The sequence below is a fragment of the Mustela putorius genome, unplaced genomic scaffold, assembly GCF_011764305.1.
Source record: "Mustela putorius furo isolate JIRA1106 unplaced genomic scaffold, ASM1176430v1.1 tig00001012_pilon_pilon_pilon, whole genome shotgun sequence".
Classification (NCBI taxonomy): Eukaryota; Metazoa; Chordata; class Mammalia; order Carnivora; family Mustelidae; genus Mustela; species Mustela putorius.
In genome coordinates this window covers 5,569,814-5,589,707 of record NW_025421531.1, presented here as the reverse complement: position 1 = coordinate 5,589,707, position 19,894 = coordinate 5,569,814, and the positions used below count along the sequence as shown (strand labels likewise).

Below are 19,894 nucleotides of genomic sequence, written 5' to 3'. Positions count from 1 at the left end.
TCACCACGCTGTCCCGGACATATGGGGTCTGTACAAGTCTCTGGACTGCATTCTCCACGGTGACTCCCAGCCAGTTGAGGGCCGCCCAGCACCAGAGATAGTCATAGCCACCATGCCAGAAGCTCACAAAGGCAAACGTCACTGCGGTGGAGAACAGTGTCCCCAGGAGGCCGTGCTGGGACCCGCCCACTGGAATGTACACATACCTAGAGAAAGAAGAGGCGGTTAGGAGCCATGCAGTGGGCTGTCTCTTCGCTACCACCTGCTTCTGCCCTTGATTCTCCTGTCACACATTGCTAGCGACCATGTGGAAATCCAGGAAGCCACAGAGTACTACCTGCATTCTCCCACACACCAGCAACAGGCAAAAACACAAGCCCCTGTTCTGAGGGGCTTGAGGTTAAATGAACACACAGGCTCAAGAGCTCTCATTACCAGAGCAAAATAGCACTTACAAGAGACAGGCTGAGGGGTGGTGAATTTAGTTTCTAAAAGGGGTGTGCCCTTCCCTGGAAGCCTAATCACAGAAGGGCAATTAAGCTTCCAATTACATGGGGACACCAACCTTCAAGACAGGTATAGATTTTACAGCTCAAACTATTATGTTTATGGTAAGCCCAATATTTAAGCACAATTGTTGCAATCAATATCCTAAGTAGCAGGAGCTGGATGCAGAACAGGGGTGCCAAGACCCGTTGCTCAGGCTTCCCAGGCAAGTTGCCCAGAAGGAGTAGTGACTTTGCAAGTGAAGGGAAGAGCTCTGTGCTCACAGGTCAGCCAAATTATTACCCAGAATGCATAGCATCCCCGGGGTCTGCTCTCTCCCGCTGAGGCGGCTCTAGGACTGCGCAGAAACAGGACTTTAATTGGTATTTCCCAGCTAGGGTTGGGCAAAACTCATACCTTGGGTTGGGAGAATCTAGAGAGCTAGGAGAAAAGCCTCCTGGAAGCAGCCTTTAAAAAAAAAAAAAAACCCAGAGGTCTTTGATTTGTGGTGAGTGCATTTTTGTTCAACCTTCTTCCAGGAAGGAAAATTAAATCTCCTTTTCCTGAATATACAGTGTGTCCCAGGCACAGCACTACACACTTCACACACATTACGTGCTTTGATTCTTTGAAGCACCACATGGTTTACACCTGCTGTTCCAGTATGCCAGTCAGTTTACAATATACAATTTGTATATTATTTTAATATTTTGTAGGAAATCTTATTTTGAAAACCATTTTTGAATAGAACAATTTTACAGAGAAGTCAAAAAAAAATAAAAATGAAAACCACTTCCCAGTCAATAAATATTTCAAAAAACTACAGGATAGGTATTTTTAAATATACTCCTTCACTCTCAAATGTGCTCCAGTTTAGATAAAATTATACGAACATCTTAAAAAGGCCCATTTTTGTAGGCTAGAAAACGGAGGCTAGGAAGTTAACTTGAGCAAGGCACACAACCAGGAAGGAGAGGAGCCATCCTGCAACTATGGCCCCAAAGTTCATGCTTTCCACCACAACCACATCATACCCTCCAATGTAAAACCAAAGCGCACGTGAGAAAGTAGCCATTTCAGAAATAAGTGAAGCAAATAAAATGCCTTCTCTTGTGCAAAAACAAGACCATTCTGACAACTGTATTCCCAAACACGTATCAAGTGCTCACTACAGATTACAGGATCCTCCAGCTGCCGTCAAGCATTTATGTAGGCCTCCAGGGCAGTTCTGACACTCTGGGAAACCTGGAGACCTGGAACACTGATCCAGCCAAAAAGGACAAGGTGCAAACATGGCCCAGCATTAAGCTAGATGATACACTATAAAGTAGACCAGGAGAGCTTGAGCGTGGGGCAGGGACTGAATGGAGGCAAATGGACCATAGCCTGGCAAGGCCAAGAGGATGAATTTTGCTGGGACAAGGGGAGAAGGTGGGTGCTATATCATGGACCTAGAAGGGCTAGACAATGCGCCAGAAAAGCCTGACAACCCCGGGTAACAGTAGTTTTAGTTGGTGCTCTGCTGCCCCCTAGAGGAGGCTTGGTTAGTGGTGCGAACACTCCTCCGCAGGAGCGAAAAATGGGCCACAATTGCTCTAGACTCCTACCTGCACAGAGGGAGCTGCTGCCCCATCATGGTACTCCATGAATCTGCACTTCACTTCCTACAATGCTGTGTGTAAGAAGCTTGCAGGCATATACATGAGCATATATTGCATGCATATATATATATATATATATGCATGCCTGATAGGTATGTATGCATACATATATGTGTATGTGTGTATGTATAGAGGCAGCAGAAGAGGGGAAACAGGTGTTCAAACCAATTTCAAAAGAATGAGGAATGGCTGCTATTGACAGAAACTACCAATAATTTTGTAAAAAGAGGTAATATTAATACCAATACTCCTCTCTCCCAAGATAACTATTTCATGTTGACCTCTTACTTACTGTATCTCACTATGTTAAGGTGAGCAGCCCTCTATACATCAGGAAACCCAGTGGAGAATAAAAGCCTCCCATCATCCATCCACACCAACAGTCCTTCATATTGGATTCAACTCCAAGAAGGACATGTTCTCATGCTTGTGATGAGGAAGTGTCTAGCCCCATAATTACACACACAGCTATTTTAGGGACTCTTGGCACTATGGCTTTGTAACTTTGCCTTCCAAATGACAGCCAACAAAAATCTAAGAATTTCTTTTATTCCTAAAATTCATATACGGCAGGTCTCCAAGGACATGAGGCTGCTTATTTTAAACCTGAGGAGGGTCTGGCTTCCAGACTGCAAGATAAAAATCCCTTCTTCACTCTTAACCTCTGGAAAACAGGAGGTGCGTCAAAAAGGAGAGTAAACAAGTTATTTTCTTTTACAAATTCTACCAACCTCATGTCAGTTCCATGATTAATAAAAGCAGAAATGTCTCTTACAGGAAAGCAGTAGTATGACCCCACTCACTGAGATCCTCTGCACAGTGAAATTGATTTCCCAAAGGAAGAAAGCTTTCAGCACCGCCTTCCCCGCAAAGCAAAAAATAAAAAGATTTTTCCTGTCAGTGACTGTGAGCTTCAGTCTGCACAGGGCCTGCCCCTGCCAGGCGGCCTCATGTGATCACTGCTTGCAGAGAATGCTGCTTGAAGGAGTTAGCACCCATTCACAGCCACCGCCTTAATTTAAAACCACCTCACGGAACCAGCACAACATAGCAAACCCCCAACTCAGGAGGAGGAACTTCTGTAAAATGGAGAGGTTATTAATAACGTCTACCTTTTATGGAGTGTCCGTGAGCTAGGTGCTTTATGTACACTATTTCTAATCATTACAACAACCTAGCAAGGAACTAGTAACTAGGCCTGTTTTATACAGAAGAGGTGAAATCTGAACCTAGAATGTTCTGGTTTCAGAACCCCTAGGCCTAGGTCCTATTTTGCCTTTTTTTGTTGTTGTTGTTAATAGAAACATTTCTTGGTGGTATGTTCCTCTTATTTAACCAAATCTTCAAAGCAGTCTCCACAAAAACATTCACCAGCATTTTGTTAACTGAAGAGATGTCCTTTGTCGGAAAGGAATCTTGCTGGGGAGAAAGATCTTTTATTATTTACAAAGGCATTTGGGCTAAGGAACATTGGGGCCAAAAGTCCAGGGGTATAAGTTCAAGTTTTAAACAGACTAACTAGTTTCCTTCTGTCCCACAAGTGGATACGTGCTATCCTGACCAAGCTGGCATCCTGCAGATATCTGACTACAAAGAAGTGGGGGGTGTAGGGGTGTCTAGGTGGCTCAGTGGATTAAGCCTCTGCCTTCAGCTCGGTCATGATCCCAGGGTCCTGGGATCAAGCCCCACATCAGGCTCTCTGATCAGCATGGAGCCTGCTTCCCCCTCTCTCTCTGCCTGCTGCTCTGCCTACTCTCTCTCTCTCTTTCTGTCAAATAAATAAATAAAATCTTTAAAAAAAAAAAAAGAAGTGGGGGGCAAAAAGTCAATGGTCGGGTGCAGGTTTGGGGGAGTTGCTGAGTAGGTATACATGAAGGGAGAAGAAAATATGTGGCTCTTTCATAGATACACTATGAGAAACAACTCAGGAATATGTCCTATAGTTGGGGAGAGGGGTCGTGAAAATCCACATGGCAAAAGCATTAATCTGAAAACTGTAACACTCCCTTTTCCCAAGACTACACAACAGCTTCCCAGCTTGACATATCTTTAAACTCTTTGCTGAGGCCTAATCCCTATCCCCCCTCCCCCTTGAGGTAAGAGGATGAGGGGCAGAGGATACTGAACGACTTCGTTTCTACTCTCTGGTAGAAGGAGGTGAGGTGGGCTTGCAGGGTCCTAATCTTCAATTACCTTGTGCTTGGCAGGGCTGGTCCATCCTACTCCAGCTCTGCCATCTCTTTCTATCCTTATTTCCCACTAGTTCTCTTGGTAAATCATGAATTCCTGAACAAATGGGGAGTTCACACCTCCACGCCTTTGGTCATACCATGTTCACATCCTCCAACCTCTCTGGTTTTTCAACTTCTGTTCAGCCTACAAAATTTTGTCCCTTTTCTATCTCCTCCCAGAAGTCTCTTTTGAATATGCCCACTCTTCTGTTTAACCCAGAGCACCTACTCTCTGTACCACTGACTGAACAGTTATTCACCAAAAAATGTCTTCTCTATTATACTGTCATTTCAATTAAGTTGTAAACTTCTTTACGGAAGGACTAGATGTGTGATGCATGCATGTGTTATTATATAGTTCCTAGTCAACGGTATTTATGTACCTAGCAACCTAATTTTCACAGTCTCCAATAGCTTTTAAAGTTGTGATAAATTATCACCATGGCCACAGACCTATTATAAGCAATCAGGAACCAAGGGAAGACTGTAAAGTCCTGCCCCGGTTACTGGGAGAAACTTCAGAGGACACTTGTTCCTAAAGAATACAGACACTTGAAGGATGTAGAAGTCTCTCCACACTTTGTAATCCTACCTCTCCTATTAGGGTCAAAAGCATGTGGCTCCAAACCACTAAACCTATCCTAACCTCAGGAGAATTCACAGATGACAAGTACTAGGCTTGTAAAGATAAGAGCCATTAGTAGCGGGAAGGGCAAGACATTGTTGGTGAGGTGACCTCACCTTGGCTTCACCTGGGCTCTAAGAGGAGCTCCTAGGAGGAGTTCTTTGCAGAGCTGGCCAGGCTCTCCTAAGGCCAGCTGTCACAGGCAATAGCTCCCTGAACTGACCCTGGCTCTAACCTTGGCCCACATTTGTGTTCTCTCTCCCACAACCTAGGCCCACCCCCATCCTTTGGGTAGTAGACAAACAGCTGGTGTTTAGACCTCACAAAGGAAGCTACAGATATGCTTATAAAAAGCTTTCAAAAGAAGATGCACACAGTAAAGAAATCACTCTGTCTAGTACAGATCATAATGGAATTTTAATAAGTAAAAACCAGCAGTTGGTTAATGGACAACTCTAGACTTTATCATCTACAGAAGGCTTAAAGAGGTCTACGTCCAAAGCAGAGGGCACATTTTGAGCTGGGCTAATTCTCGGCTCTTTTACTGAGAGATGCTGGCTGTATGTTTTGTATGCAACTCTGAAAAATTGCTTATTAAAAATGATATGTCCTATTTGGCAACAGAACATTGTGGAATTTATAAAATAGAGATTAAGCTCAGGCTATATTTAGTCTACATTTAAACTTCCAGGTTCATGTAATTAGATGCCAACATTTTTTTTTTAATTAATCTTTTCATTCCACAAAGTCTGTAGCTGAGTGGGTTGAGGTACTGTGCTGATAAACTCAAGCCTGTGACATCTATCCTGGAGAAAGATTCCGTTCTAACTTCACAGACTGAAACCCAGACTCTAGCTCCCCGAAACCTCTATCTTCCTCACCATAGAAGAGGCTGATAGAAGATGAATGGCTCAGCCCAGCCTTCCTCAAGTAGCAACATCAGCAAAGCCTAGGGCAAGCAGGAGGGCAGTGCTTAAGACCTGGAGATGTGATCTTGGTTCTGCTCTGCCACTTACCAACCTCTGTAACCTTGAGCTCATCAATTACACCTACTCAGCTTAAGTGTGTACACTGATCCTATGCTAGAAGCACTGAAACCCTCTTTGGGTATGAGCTGCTATGAAGATCAGAGGAGACAATATATGTGTAAGGAGTGTGGAGATGTCAACACTCCATACGAACAGGAGGAGGTATGTTACTAATAATGAGCCAGGCAGCACCACACTTGCATTCAAGAAAAAACAAAATGCCATTATCATAATATCAGATTATCATAATGATCAGATACCATTCCTGTATCTTCCATAAGCATTTGATGGCACCAAAGCTCTGAACTGCTTGCTCAGAGATGTTCTTTACTTAAAACCATTAGCCTTACATAAGCCACCGTCAGAACCAAGCTGCTTAATGTTCATGGGTCTACTATGGATTCAACACCCACCCATGCGGACCTGTTGATTAGGCTAAGCCCAGATGGAGGCCAGCTGTTCTCCAAACATTTGATCCTGGCTGTGGAGGGGCCTGTAGAGGGTACGTGGATGGGTCAGGGTACAGTAGCCCCAACCACAACTTGGTCCATCACCAACATCTCACTTACAATCACTGTTGGCCTTCCACTCAGGTTCCCTCATACCTAGAGAATACAAGAGCCATCTGACCAAATCCTGTCCTTATAATGGGGGACTACTGGGTGGGCAGAGCCTCAAGAATGTGCTTTTATAGGTTTACTCATTCAACCAGTTTAAAGCAGCCTGATAATGCTCCAGAAGGTTCCATCCTCAGTGATACAAGAGTCTCTGCAGCACTACAACTCTCAGACTACAGACTGGAACTAAAAAACAAACAAACAAACAACTCTTTAACACGCAATACTTCCAAAGTAACTTCCGGTCACACATGGGAGAAGGAAAGGCCCAGGCGGAGGTAACCACAGACGGGGGTACACAACTGCTTCCCTTCACAGGGTTTCAACCTTCTTCGGCTTAGGAGCACACTGAAGCCTCTGCTCTGGGGTCTGTGTCTATTTTGGGTTATAAATAACCCATATTGTGTTTACAATATGAAACAGATTCTTTAGAGATTTGAGCAGAGGAGACAGAGCGGGAGTTTATACTCTTTAGTGCCACGGAGCGGAGTCTAATCGCTAATAAAAAGGTCCTTGAGCCTCAGTTTAATAACCACCAAGATTTCCTGGCTGCCTGCCTGTCTCCCCACCTTCCTCCCAAGAGGATGCTAAAAGCATCTATAAACTTCCCTAGACCAGATGAAAAGGAGAGGTGTATGGAATGTCAGACGAGAAGGAGCAAACCCAGCTGTCTGCATGATGTAGGTCTGTATGATTTCCCATCTCACAGTCAGAGGGAAAGGGTTAAGGAGAAAGACACCATCCTCTTCTGCTCCTAACACATTTCCCAGCCTTTGCTTCATCGGCAGATCCCAAGTCCGGGGTCGAAATTACGGCACTCCCAGGCACACAACTCCTCTCTTAAGCAACTGTACTGTTTCTCTCCTATGCTCCCTTTCGATTTCTGCCTCTTACCCACATCCTATCCAGTGCCATCCTGCTGGTCTAACCTTCTTATTTATTTATCATGACTGTTAGGGAAATATTCACTTCAAAATGAACTTGTACAACTCAACTCAAAAGTTGCTGCGCTGGTACAATGCCTCAAGGGTCTCTAGAACAAAGTGTTCTGAAGACAAGTGCATAAAGAAATGCCTACCCGAGAGCTGAGGCATTTCAATCTCCATCTGGGTTTACGGTGTAATGATTGTGAGAACATCTGTGCTAGGGCCCCACAGAGGCAGGGCCCACAGCCCTGATGGATATATCGTCTGTGTTCCCACAGTAATATAGTATCTCACACATAAAGTCCAGTGGGTTGGTCATGCAGACCAAAACAAAAATTAACAGCTAAGGAAGGGACAAGGCAACTTCTGTGTCCTCGGGAAGCATCTAGTCTGACAATGGTAGCCAAGTCCTTACCCTCAGGGGGTCCTACATACAATGAATTCCCATGGCAGTATATCCTAAATTAAAACCTATCTACCTGGCTTTTCAAAGTCATTTTCCAACTGCCTCCCTCCTATGCAACCAACTCCATCTTCTGAGTCTGCAAAATGGGTTTTCCACTCTAGTCAGTGAACTGCATTTTACACAAGTCTGGACCCATCCCCCTCACCATGGAAGTCCCCTGGCCATCACTGCCACCATCTGATTTTTCAAATTGAGTTCAACATTCAAGGAAAATTTCCCCTGCCAGTCTCACAGAACGCTGGTGGCGCTTTGATTCTTCCTCTCTTCAGAATACATGTATTCACTGTGCCTAATTTCCTCAGACTTGTCCCTGTTCTGCTTTCTAGCATTTCTGAGTGACTTCATCAGGTCCGTGGGCAGGTACAATTCCCCACCTCACAACCAAGACATGGAACAGGGAAATGTTACGCTTCCCTTATTTCCCCCAGAGTTTACCTTAGCCTCTGAATTCAGGGGATGTTCAGTAAATCCTGACCAATTTCCTTCTTTCCCTCATCCTCCTCAATTCCCTGATTCCTTCCTCTTCTTTCTTTGACTGTCACTCTCTCTAAACAAAAGATGATTGTCCAGTTAGAACGTATGGCTTCATAAGTAAATGTCATCATTCACATCTGCCACTACATTGTTCTCTCAGGTGCTACGGGTTTTGCAGAGTTACATTTACAAAGTCAGACTAAATCACAGATACCAACAGGAGATGTCCTGAGCCAGGGGATAGCTGGCAGGACTGAGAGGTGGAACATGTGCCAACTCCAACTTCCCCAGGAAACTGCCAAAAGAAAAGGGAGAGTTAACCAAAAAGCAAAACTTCAGTGTGAAATGTTTTTTTAAAGATTTATTTATTTAGAGTGCAGAGCAGAGGGAGAGGGAGAAAGAAACTCAAGCAGACTCCATGCTGACCGTGGAGCTCAATGCCAGCCTTGATCTCACAACCTTGAATCACAACCAGGAGCTGGACATGTAACCAACTGAGCCACCTAGGAGCCCCAATGTGTTAAATGTTTTTAAAATTAAAATACCTAAGTTGGGAGGTTTAAAATTTAAAATATTAACTTTAAAAGCTTCAAATAAAATCATGGACATGACCATCAGTGTTAGGTGCCTGTGTTCTTGAGGCCAACAGGAGTGTGGCTTTAACCCTTCAACTTTTGGACAATATCTCTTACTCTGCCATGAATGTCACTTCCAAGTCCAGTGTGTGTTTTGGCTCTAAGACTAGAACTGAGCTGAAGGGTCAAGACCATTGCTGGACATGGATTAATGAATGAACACACACATACACACACACCACCTTAGAGCAGAGAGATGGGTGGAAGTCTGGATGGGTAAGTCACAGTCATGGACTTCAGAATGCTGGTTCCTTCTCTGGGCCTTGGTTTACAACTAAGAAGAGATCAAGGGCTAAGGGAGAACTAGGGGTGACGTCTCTGGCTTGGAACATGAATGTTCTAGAATGATCATTCACAATGGCATGCGTTTTGCTACTGGTTTCTGCTAAAACAGAGACAATCTGTCTTTTCTATGGATTTTCAAGACATGGAGTACCTGAATTATGAGCTTATGCTTCTGAGTTCCCCATTTCTCCACCTCCCTGTTGCCATAAAGCTAACTCATGAATTAATATGAAATGCATGAGGAAAGGGTTATCTGAAGGAAGCCTGCAGGGAATCCTGACTCAACGTGTTGAATCTTTTCTTGGTAGCAAATTTCCATCTACCAATTTATCTGCTTTGCCAATTCAGACATTTATATTCTGGACCTCCTTAAAGAGTAACAACTGATTGGTAGTAAAAATGCTCATTTGGGGTGGCCATAGATGGGGTTCAATGCCCAGAAAGGGCGAAAAGTGGGAGAAAAAATGCCAGCAGATATGATACAGGCACCATTTTAAACACAAGGCTATTCAAGACTGTTTTCAGGAAGAAGAAAAATAAAAGTCTCAGGCACCGAATGATTTTCAGAAAATAATCAAAGCAAAATGGCTGCTGGTAGTAATAATGAGGCTACTCCCCTCTGGACTGAAGTCAACACTCTGACAAATCAGCTCTGACAGCACTGTTTCGACCACCTCTCATTTGTCATAATTATGATCCATAATCCCTATCAGGCATGATACCTTTTAAGGCCTGGCTCTGGAAGGAAAAACTGACAATGCTTGGGTCTGGGCGTGAATGGCAATAAATCTGCAATGCCATCCAACACAACCATGCTAGCGCAACATTTACGGAAACAAAACAAGAGCATCATCTCATGCCTGGAAAACAATGCCCCAATAAGTATTTTCCCCTTAATGCAGTGAGAGGCTGCCCAGATGACACTGCTTATTCGAAAGATCCCACGGTAATTGAATGAACCCTTGAGTGCACATTAGAGATTAATATTTTAAGAGCTGGCATTTTACAGAGAGAGTCTAAGAATGACATTCAATGTGTATCACAAAAGGCAGAGTCTTCTGTAGATTAAAAATGCCACCATTCATGCAGTAAAATCATGAGAAATCCACAGACATAAGACGTGGAACTGGATATTAACATGGTAATCCGTGTTGGAAAGCATCCTTTCCCCAGGGCTGGGGATAGAAGTGGGCCATAAGAATGGCATTTTACTTTCTCCTTGGGCGCCTTCTCAAGTGTGGTCGAGATGAGGAAGGAAGTTTTATGAGCTGGAGGGTACTGTGCTTGACTTTTACCTTACTCCTGAGAAAGGTGGGCAGAGAGAATGGGGAGTAACATAGTGGTCCCCAGCTACGAGTGCCTAATGGGGCTGCAGTGACAAATGAGGTCCTGCATCTAGATAAGCAGAGAGGCAGCTGGGGTTCAAATAAAGGAAGTGTTATTCCCAGATCTTCCCTCCCACATCACGGTCCTGACATCCAAGACTATGGCCAGTGAAACCGCAGACAAGCGCAGCCCCCAAGAGGAGCCATTTCATGGGGGCCAAAGAGCAACAGCATCTCCTCAGAGCTCCTACCTGCTTATGACATCTCATCTGCCTGGGGTACATCCACTAATACAAGTCTAAGGCCCAGTAACCAGTGCAGCAGGCCCAGGCTTCCAACACCATCACCCTTCCTAATGAGAAAGGAAAAGGCATGGAAGAAATGTGATCAATCTGGGTCATGGGTTCAAATACAAGGTGTAGGGCAGAAAGTAGCTGACTGAGTTTACTATCTCCACCTAGGTAGCACTGATGAAGTTTATTTTGAGAGCTCAACTGACACACCCTTTTTCCATTCCATGGTCATGGCTAGGAGACAGGGAACCTGCTTCCAGAACATTCCCCCTTCTTCTAGAAGGAGTTTCTGGAACGGGCAGGAGAGAGGCATTGCTGCCTATTCTGTTGAGCATGAAGGTGCTAAGATGCAAGCTGTGAGCTTTAAACATCAACTCTTCTCAGGGAGTCAGAAGCCAAGAACCATGCAAGGGACACTAGAGTGGGTAAGAGGTAGGGGGCAACCAATCTATTCTTGAGTTCAACTGCGGGGTCAGTATTCCAAGCCCGTCTGGTTGTCGTCACATCTTCCACACTTTCCTGCTGCATCCCAGTCATGACAAGACCTCTGAGACTTTAGGCTGGATTGGAGGGCTCTGCCTTAGTGACCCCCACTGGGAGTCTCAGTCCTGCGATTCTCAGTCCCATCAGCTCTCCATGTTCCAGCTCTTCAGTGAGGAGTTTGCTGGAAGGATGGAAATCTCAACACCACACTGGATGTCAAAGGGACTCCCAACTGACATTGGCTAAATGGTCTCCCCAGCCCGAGGACCCTTCTGCTCCTCCCGCCAACACCCAGCCCTGGCTGAGACTGTCTGTGGCCGCTTCTTGTCCTCAGACCAGCAGCTGCCTCTGGCACAGCTGCAGAACCTTCGGTGTTCTCCCCAGCATCTCCTGAGCTCTCTAGAAACCTCTTGGTCGCAGGGACCACACTGCAGTGCCATGTGCTGAACACCGCTCTTGGCGGGGAACTTGCATCAGGGTCTCTGCTGAGCCCCAGGGGGCCATGTAGCTCTCTGGAGGAACCCTCATCCAAGTCCCCTCAGGAGTGAGATACCTCACAGCACAGACCCCACAAAGGACTAAGCCACCCCCGCCCCCACAGCTCTGGGTGAGCTCAAATACTTCCCAGTGCAGCACGCAGTTCTCAAGGTAAAATGTCACCAAAGCCAGTGTCAGAGGAGAATAGTTATCATTGCCAGCTCAAATCTTTGAGGAAAAATACCCTTAGGAGTTGATGATTTTTTAAATGTAATCAAATGGTAGTCTACAAGGGGACATGTGGGCACATGAGACACAAAATGAAATGATATTTTCTTAACGAGTTCCCTGGGAACCAAGGGTATTTAGACATCGCACCTCGCTGGATGTTGCTGTTGCTCCAGGAATGTGCCTGGCTCAACAGGCAGGGCCCTGGGTATGTGCCGGGCTCTGCCTCTAGCTCCATCACCCTGAACAGCTGTGACCCTGGCAGGACCAGAGAGCCTCCCTCTTGGAGATACGTTTATAATCTATGTCCAGTTCACCTCATAGGATTGCATATGATGATCAAATAAAAAAGGAATGAAAAGGAACTGAAAATTCACGTTAAAAAAATGATGATTCTACTAACAGTATATGGAACATAGTATACTAGGGATACTATTATCTATAATAATCAGGGAAATAATTTCCATTGAGTTAAATATTTTGCTAAATGAAGAGGAGAGAAAAAACCAGACTGCTCACTTAAGCCAGGCACTATGCTAAACATTTTGTAGGTGTTAATTCAATTTTCAAAACTACCTTGGGAACTCCCCCATCCCCCCACTCCAAATTACTTTCCCAATCAAAGAGCAGACAGACTTCTTCCACGCTGCACCAGAGAGCAGAGCCTGGACCAACCAATGACCATTACAAGGAAGCTTTTTTCCTTCAGTCTGAGCTTTCTAAAGGCAGAAAAGGCTACAAACAAAGCTAATGGTGGAGGGGAGATGGAGATTGAGGTCTGATTCCAAAATGCATGCTTTTTCACTAAATCAAGTGGATTTTCCAAGATAACTATGGATGTTAGGCAAGATAACTTATATGCTTAACATTAAAAAGACAGTTAATATTTAATCCAGTATTTTTTAGCTTTCAAAAATGTCTATTGAGTCCCTAGTAGGTGTCACTCACCATGCTCAGTGCTTTAGACACGATTTCACTTCATTTAGATGGTACTTCAGCATTTTTAGTGCCTCAGAGTCATTTTTGTGAACCTAAATTATCCATACAGCAGCAAAGCATAATAGCTCTAGATTACAGAGTGCCCAAATTCACTACAAGATGACAAAATAATCCAGTGCTTTTCCACTTAAGTAAACCCAGAGGAAACTTATTATATCACCTCAAAGTTCAGAAGGAAGAAGAAAGGATCTTGGAGGCCATCTTGTGTATAAATCCCCTGTACTAGACCCACAACCAAAAGTCGTCCAGCCAAACCATCAACACTTGCAGGGGCTAAGAGTTCTCCATTTCTTGAAAAAGTATTTTTCACCTTTTTTCTTTTTTCTTTTTTTAAAGACAACTTAGACTGAAGAGACAATGCTTCTCTGTACTTTTACCAATTAGTCCTGGTTCTCCTTTCTGAAGAAACATGGAACAAATGTAGCAGGTCTTCAACCAGCAAGCAGCCTGTCAACTATCTGTTGAAAGTCCTCCTCTAGCTCCAAAAGCTTAATTGTGCAGGTGACATACCCTCTGTTTCTTTATACATTCTTGTGTATGTGGTTTCAAATCTCCTGTCGTAGTGCCCCCTTTTCTAGATAGTTCCTCATCTGTCTGGGTTCCTCTGGGATTATGGTGCCTAAAGTAGACTGAACCACTTAAAGAATGACATGAATAGGGCACCTGTGTGGTTCAGTCAGTTAAGCATCTGTCTTTGGCTCAGGTCACCATCTCAGGGTCCTAGGTTTGAGACCCATGTCAGGCTCCCTGCTCAGTGGGGAGTCTGCTTCTTCCTCTGCCTCTGTTCATGTGCGCACACACTCTCTCAAATAAATGCATGAATATCTTAAAAAAAAAAAAAACTGGGGGGCATGGGTGGCTCAGTGGGTTAAAGCCTCTGCCTTCGGCTCAGGTCATGATCTTAGAGTCCTGGGATCAAGCCCCGCATCGGGCTCTCTGCTCAGTGAGGAGCCTGCTTTCCCCACCCTCTCTACCTGCCTCTCTGCCTACTTGTGATCTCTGTCAAATAAATAAATAAATAATGTTTAAGAATAAAAAAAAAATTAAAATAAAATTTTTTAAAAAGCTAAAAAAAAAGAGGAATGCATGAATAATGAAGAACAGACTGGAAATACCAATTATTTTTCTAATCATAGAGTAGTATAAATGACAAATATTTTCTAAGCCTCCACTATGTGCCAGGTATTATGCTAAGTACTGAAGACACATGGGAATGTCCCATGTAAGGCTGCCCTCACAGAGCTTACATCCAACTTATTACACTGACAAAATCCGTAGGGACATTTATTTTGGGGGCAACATTATATAAGACCAAAGCTTATACCTGCTGATTCTCTGAGAAAGTCAAGACCATTCTATAAGAGTGTCTTCAACTCCTTTTCTAACCACATACATCTTTATCTCCACTGGCACCTACCCACTCATTCATCTGTGTTCCCATAGTGTAAGGGACCACCTTCCCATGACAAAACTAACTCTCCCCTTTGATTCTCTCCCCTTCAGTCTCCTAAAGGACCACCCTCCATCAGTTATCTCCCTCTCGTCCTGCACCCTCTTCCAGCTTATCTTAACTGGTTCTCTCCTTAGCATAAAGACATATTCCAGCCCCTCCCACTTTATGGGCTGGAATCAGCTTCGATCCTAACTTCATCCTTTACATCATCAGCTTCGATCCTAACTTCTTCTCTTCCTGGCCAAGTCCTTCCAGACCCTTGAAAGAACAGTCAATGCCCGGCCTCTAAGTCCTCCCCTCCCTACCCACTCCCTACCCTGTCACAGTCTGACTCCTGTTCTTCCCTGTTCCATTTAAAGAACTTCTGTCAAGGTCATTAACACCCTCTAGATTGTCGAAGTCGAGGGATATATTTACATCATTCTCTTACATGAAGACGTCTGTCACATTCTGTATGGACCGCACCTTCCATGTCTTACCATTATAGTACAACTTAAATTCATTATACAAGTTTTAGGAATAGATATATTTAAAAAATCCAAAAATAACAACTACCAATGACCTTTTTTAAAAATATCCTCTGTGACATTTTTCTAGAAATACACATAGATACATACTTCTCATAAGAATAGGATCACATATGGACCACTTTAGGAAACTGCTCTGTTCACCTGTTCATGAGCATACTTCCATATCTCCACCGTCTGTTTCCACAGTTTTTCCTCCGTTGGCTCTAGGGAAACCACTCTTCATTTTCCTTTTACCTCGAGAGCCATCATTTCTCAGTCTCCACCCTCTTTTCATCCTCTGGCTAGTTTTAAACACATCAGCAACTTCTCAGGCCTCTCTCCCCAGACCTCTCTGTGTTCACCCCAGGAGTCTGTATCAGCTCATTAACAAAGCAATTACTGGAGTGTGGCTCACCTACCACATTAGCTGGCAAGTCAGCCACACACAGAACAAGTAAACAGTGATGCTAGTATACACAAGGCGCTCAAGGCATGTCTGCTACACTAATCAGAAGGCAAGAGGAAGGGGAGGAAGAGCTCCAGCAAGGAGTACTGTTGGGGAAATGACTGCACAGGTGAAGATCGGTATGAAGGCAAGGAATAGAAGGAAAAAAAGGATGAAGGAAAAATGATAGAGAAGCATCGAGACGAAACTCCCTCCTTCATACCTCTGCTGAGAGCTGGATGTGTCCTGCAATCACTGAAATGCGGCACTGAATGGGTGGGAGGACCTCCTCACTACCCCCTCCTCGAAATCAGTCTCCCATAAGCACTGCGCATGGGAACCCTTGAGAGGTGACCCTGCAGCCCCTCTCCCTGGCTTTCACCCTGCTGCAGAGTTGAAGAACCCTCCCCACCAGGCTTCCCACCCACCACTTCATACACTGCCTTCCACTCTCCCCACCCCAATATTGCCTTTCAGCCCCTTTCCAGATTAACATCATTAATCTGCCAAACCCAAATGATCGCCCTGACCTCTAAAGCCATCTTTTCTGCTATTCTTAAACTCTTACAGTTTTTATAACTGTTCAAGTTTTCAGTTGCTTCATTGACTCTACGGGAATGCTACAGGGCTGAGACCTAGTATGTTACTTGAATCCATAACCCCACATGCCCAATACACTTCTGTATTCCTCCACAGACAGAACCACCTGATCCAGGGCACTAAGATAAGGAGAGGCATTAGAGCCTCGTGGTTATAACAGACCCTGGGCTCCCTCAAGGGCTCTAATCCTACTTTTACTTACTAGTTGTGAGGCTGTGGCAGACAGTTTATGCTCTCTGAGCCTCAGGTCCCTAATTGGTAGAGTATAAAACCCATAGAGATGGAAAGATTAACTGAGATATTGAAGGGAAAGAGCTTTGAACAATGCTTGGCATACAGCAAGCACTCTATTGAGTGTCAGCTGTGACAATGATAACACGTTTAGAAGTGATCGCGTAAAGAGACAGCAAGAGCTCCTGCTCCTCTATTAATTCCTCACATCCACAGCAACTTCAAATTCCTCACCTACCCCCACCTTCTGCCCCTTGATACCAGGATTAAAAAGAACTTCTATAAAGCATTCTTTTCTTTAGGGGCATCTCATTCCTTAATAGACTGGGTGACTGGGAGGCCCCAATGTCAACAATTCAGATAAGAAAAACACACATTATTAAGTATCTTCTCTAATTCATGTTTGTATGATTTATACAACTAATATATTTTACACTAGAGAGAGTTCTAGAAATATCAGTATATTCCCTATCTCCTAAGTGTTCAATAGCTACCTAAAACTGAACTCATTTATTGCATAGTATTTGTGAATTGTAATCCTATAATTAAGGCTTCATTAGTCCTTGTGATGCCAGTGCTCTGTAGTGGTTGATATAATATGATGAAGTTTATGTCATATTCTTTAAATCTCTGTCATTTTCATTCATTCATTCATTTATTATTTTGGTTCCTACTATGGGCACCCACTATGGGCTAAGTGCTGGGGATTCACACACTTCTGTGTTGTCTTTGTGAAATTTCATGCCACTGGGCAGCTCCTGTTTCACCAGCTCTAAATGAAGCTTCATTAAGGATTTTATGAAGTGGCTGGTACTCATCAGGTGTTGTGCTGGGCATGATGACGAATATAAAGATGATAGAGATAAAACCCCTGTTCTCAGTAAGTTTATAATCTGGTGGGCAGACAAAACAAACATGGAAAATGACAGCAGTATAAGGCAGTGTAAGTAGCACCAAAAGGGATTTGAATTAACATTTATCCAGTACCTTCTACATGCAGCCACTTGGCTGGGCACCTGCCATATTTAAGCGTAGGAGGTAAGTTAAAAACTCCCAATTTTCCAGATGAGAAAAGTGACTTTTAGACTCAGATCTGTCTCTGAAACTGGCATCTTGTCACCAAATCATGCCAACTCTTAGCTCAACTTCTTCACCTAGACTTATTTATGCATTTATACTGATTCATACAAAATGCATGCAATGAGGTACAGAATGGTTAAGTGCCTTGCTCATATTTTAAAATTATGAACAGGTTTATTTTTTCTAAGAGTTCTTAGTTTTCCGTGGATGGAACTAGAGGGTACTATGCTAAGTAAAATAAGTCAATCAGAGAAAGACAATTATCATACGATCTCCCTGATATGAGGAATTTGAGAAACAAGACAGAGCATCACAGAGGAAGGGAGGGAAAAAGGAAACAAGATGAAACCAGAATGGGAGACAAACCATAAGAGACTCTTAATCTCAGGAAACAAACTGAGGATTGCTGGAGGGAATGGGGGAAGGATAAGGTGGCTGGGTGATAGACATTGGAGAGGGTATGTGCTATGGTGAGTGCTGTGAATTGTGTAAGACTGATGACTCACAGACCTGTACCCCTGGGGCAAATAACACAATATATTAATTTAAAAAAAGACAGAAGGCACCTGGGTGGCTCAGTGGGTTAAGCTGCTACCTTCGGCTCAGGTCATGATCTCAGGGTCCTGGGATCGAGTCCCGCATCGGGCTCTCTGCTCAGCAGGGAGCCTGCTTCCTCATCTCTCTCTCTCTCTGCCTGCCTCTCTGCCTACTTGTGATCTCTCTCTGTCAAATAAATAAAATCTTAAAAAAAAAAAAAAAAGACAGAGAGAGTTCTTCAAGTCCTACCAACTCCATGATTAAACCAAACGCCCCTCTATCTGCCGCAAAAAGTATCCCACAATCTTGCCTGGAGGCCATTAAAAAAGGTCCAGGAATGCACAGGCCAGGAAAGAATTTACACGGCCCCACAGAACTTAGCCTAAACCTCAGCTAGACACTGGGATGTGGCAAAGCATTCTATCTGAAACCAGGAAAGGAGGCGGCTGCTATCATCCTATCTCTCAGCTCTTTCTCTGAGAAAAGGTATACAAAAGAACTCTGAAGATAACCTGGCCCTCAGTAACCACTAACTTCCGAAGTGGCCTACATTGTGTCTCTGGTAGACTAATCCACTGAATCCCAGCCTCCAGGGAGAGGGCATTAGGAGGCAGGGCCTCTGGGACATAACCAGGTCCTGAGGGTGGAGCCTTTGTAAATGAGATTAGTGCCTTTGTGAGAGAAACCCCAAAGAGCGCTTTTGCTTCTTCCACCATGTGAGGATACAATAGCAGTCAGCCGTCTGCAAACAGAAGAGAATTTTCACCAGAACCTGACCAAGACTTGACTTCCAACCTCTTCTGGCAAACCTCTCTTCTAGCACTTAGAATCTACTCCAATGATTCAACAGGTTTTTGCCAAGCACCTAATATGGGCCAAGCAGAGACTAAATTATTTATTTTCCGTTGTAAACACAACAGACAAGGTCTCTGCTCTCATGGAGCATTCTACTGGAGGAAAATTAAACAAGTAAACAAATGAATAGGTGATGTACTTTTGTCAATAATTTCTGTGAAAAAATAGAGCAAGATAAAGGGCTAGAGTCAGAACACATAATTTAGAATCCCACCATAGACAGCATGGTGTACTCACTACTTGTTTCTGTATGTTGATCTATATCCTGAGCTAGGAGATAAAGTTCTTGGGTATACAAAGCAAGGCTTGTAAGTCTTTATTCCCTATGACATCCATTAGAGTGCCAAGTACACAGCAAATTTCCATTAGTGACTAAGGATGAACTGACTAAAGAATATTCTGCAAGTCAGACGTCATCTTATCCTGTGAGCTACTACATGACATCATTATAAAATAGAAACTTTGGAAATGCAGTTTCCTGACTACTTCCAGAACAAGACTTCTTATATATAACTTCTCATCCTTGCAACATCCTTGACCCCAAGAAAGTCCCAATCTTTCCATTTCAATTTCTTCGGGCACCTTTCTCAAGGATGCCTCATCAGACCACATACCAGCCATCTGACACTGCCCCCCCTCCCCCGGTCTATGGATACTTGGCCACTAGAATAACTGACAAAATTCTAACGGAATAAACAGCTTCTTTCCTCTAGAGCTATTTTGGAGGTTTGAAGGAAAGGGGAGAGATTGTTTACTCATTTGAAAATGAAAGTGTTTTCCTTCCCCACTTTCTAAAACTTGCAAGCCCTTTCAACCAAGAACCCTCAAAACTGATCAGGAAAGCAGCAAGAAAGTTACCAAATCCATTTCCTAATACTGGAAAGTTAGTTTCTCCTTTCCTGTCCCTTCCCCCTAGCAGTTCTCCCACTAGAATCCCTAAACACC

At 43.9% G+C, this 19,894-nt stretch overlaps 1 protein-coding gene across 4 annotated transcripts in view; it reads right to left on the bottom strand.

The window, feature by feature from the left end:
* The window catches only part of HHAT (hedgehog acyltransferase), a 339,661-nt gene that overhangs the window by 85,337 nt on the left and 234,430 nt on the right, over positions 1-19,894 (bottom strand). For 3 of the 4 annotated variants that reach the window (XM_013047215.2, XM_004775312.3, XM_004775313.3), the window contains exon 10: positions 5-206. The exons of the other annotated variant lie outside the window; for it this stretch is intronic. In XM_013047215.2, coding sequence (XP_012902669.1) covers positions 5-206 — 202 coding nt within the window. The remainder of the gene's footprint in view (positions 1-4; positions 207-19,894) is intronic. 4 annotated transcript variants of the gene reach the window in all.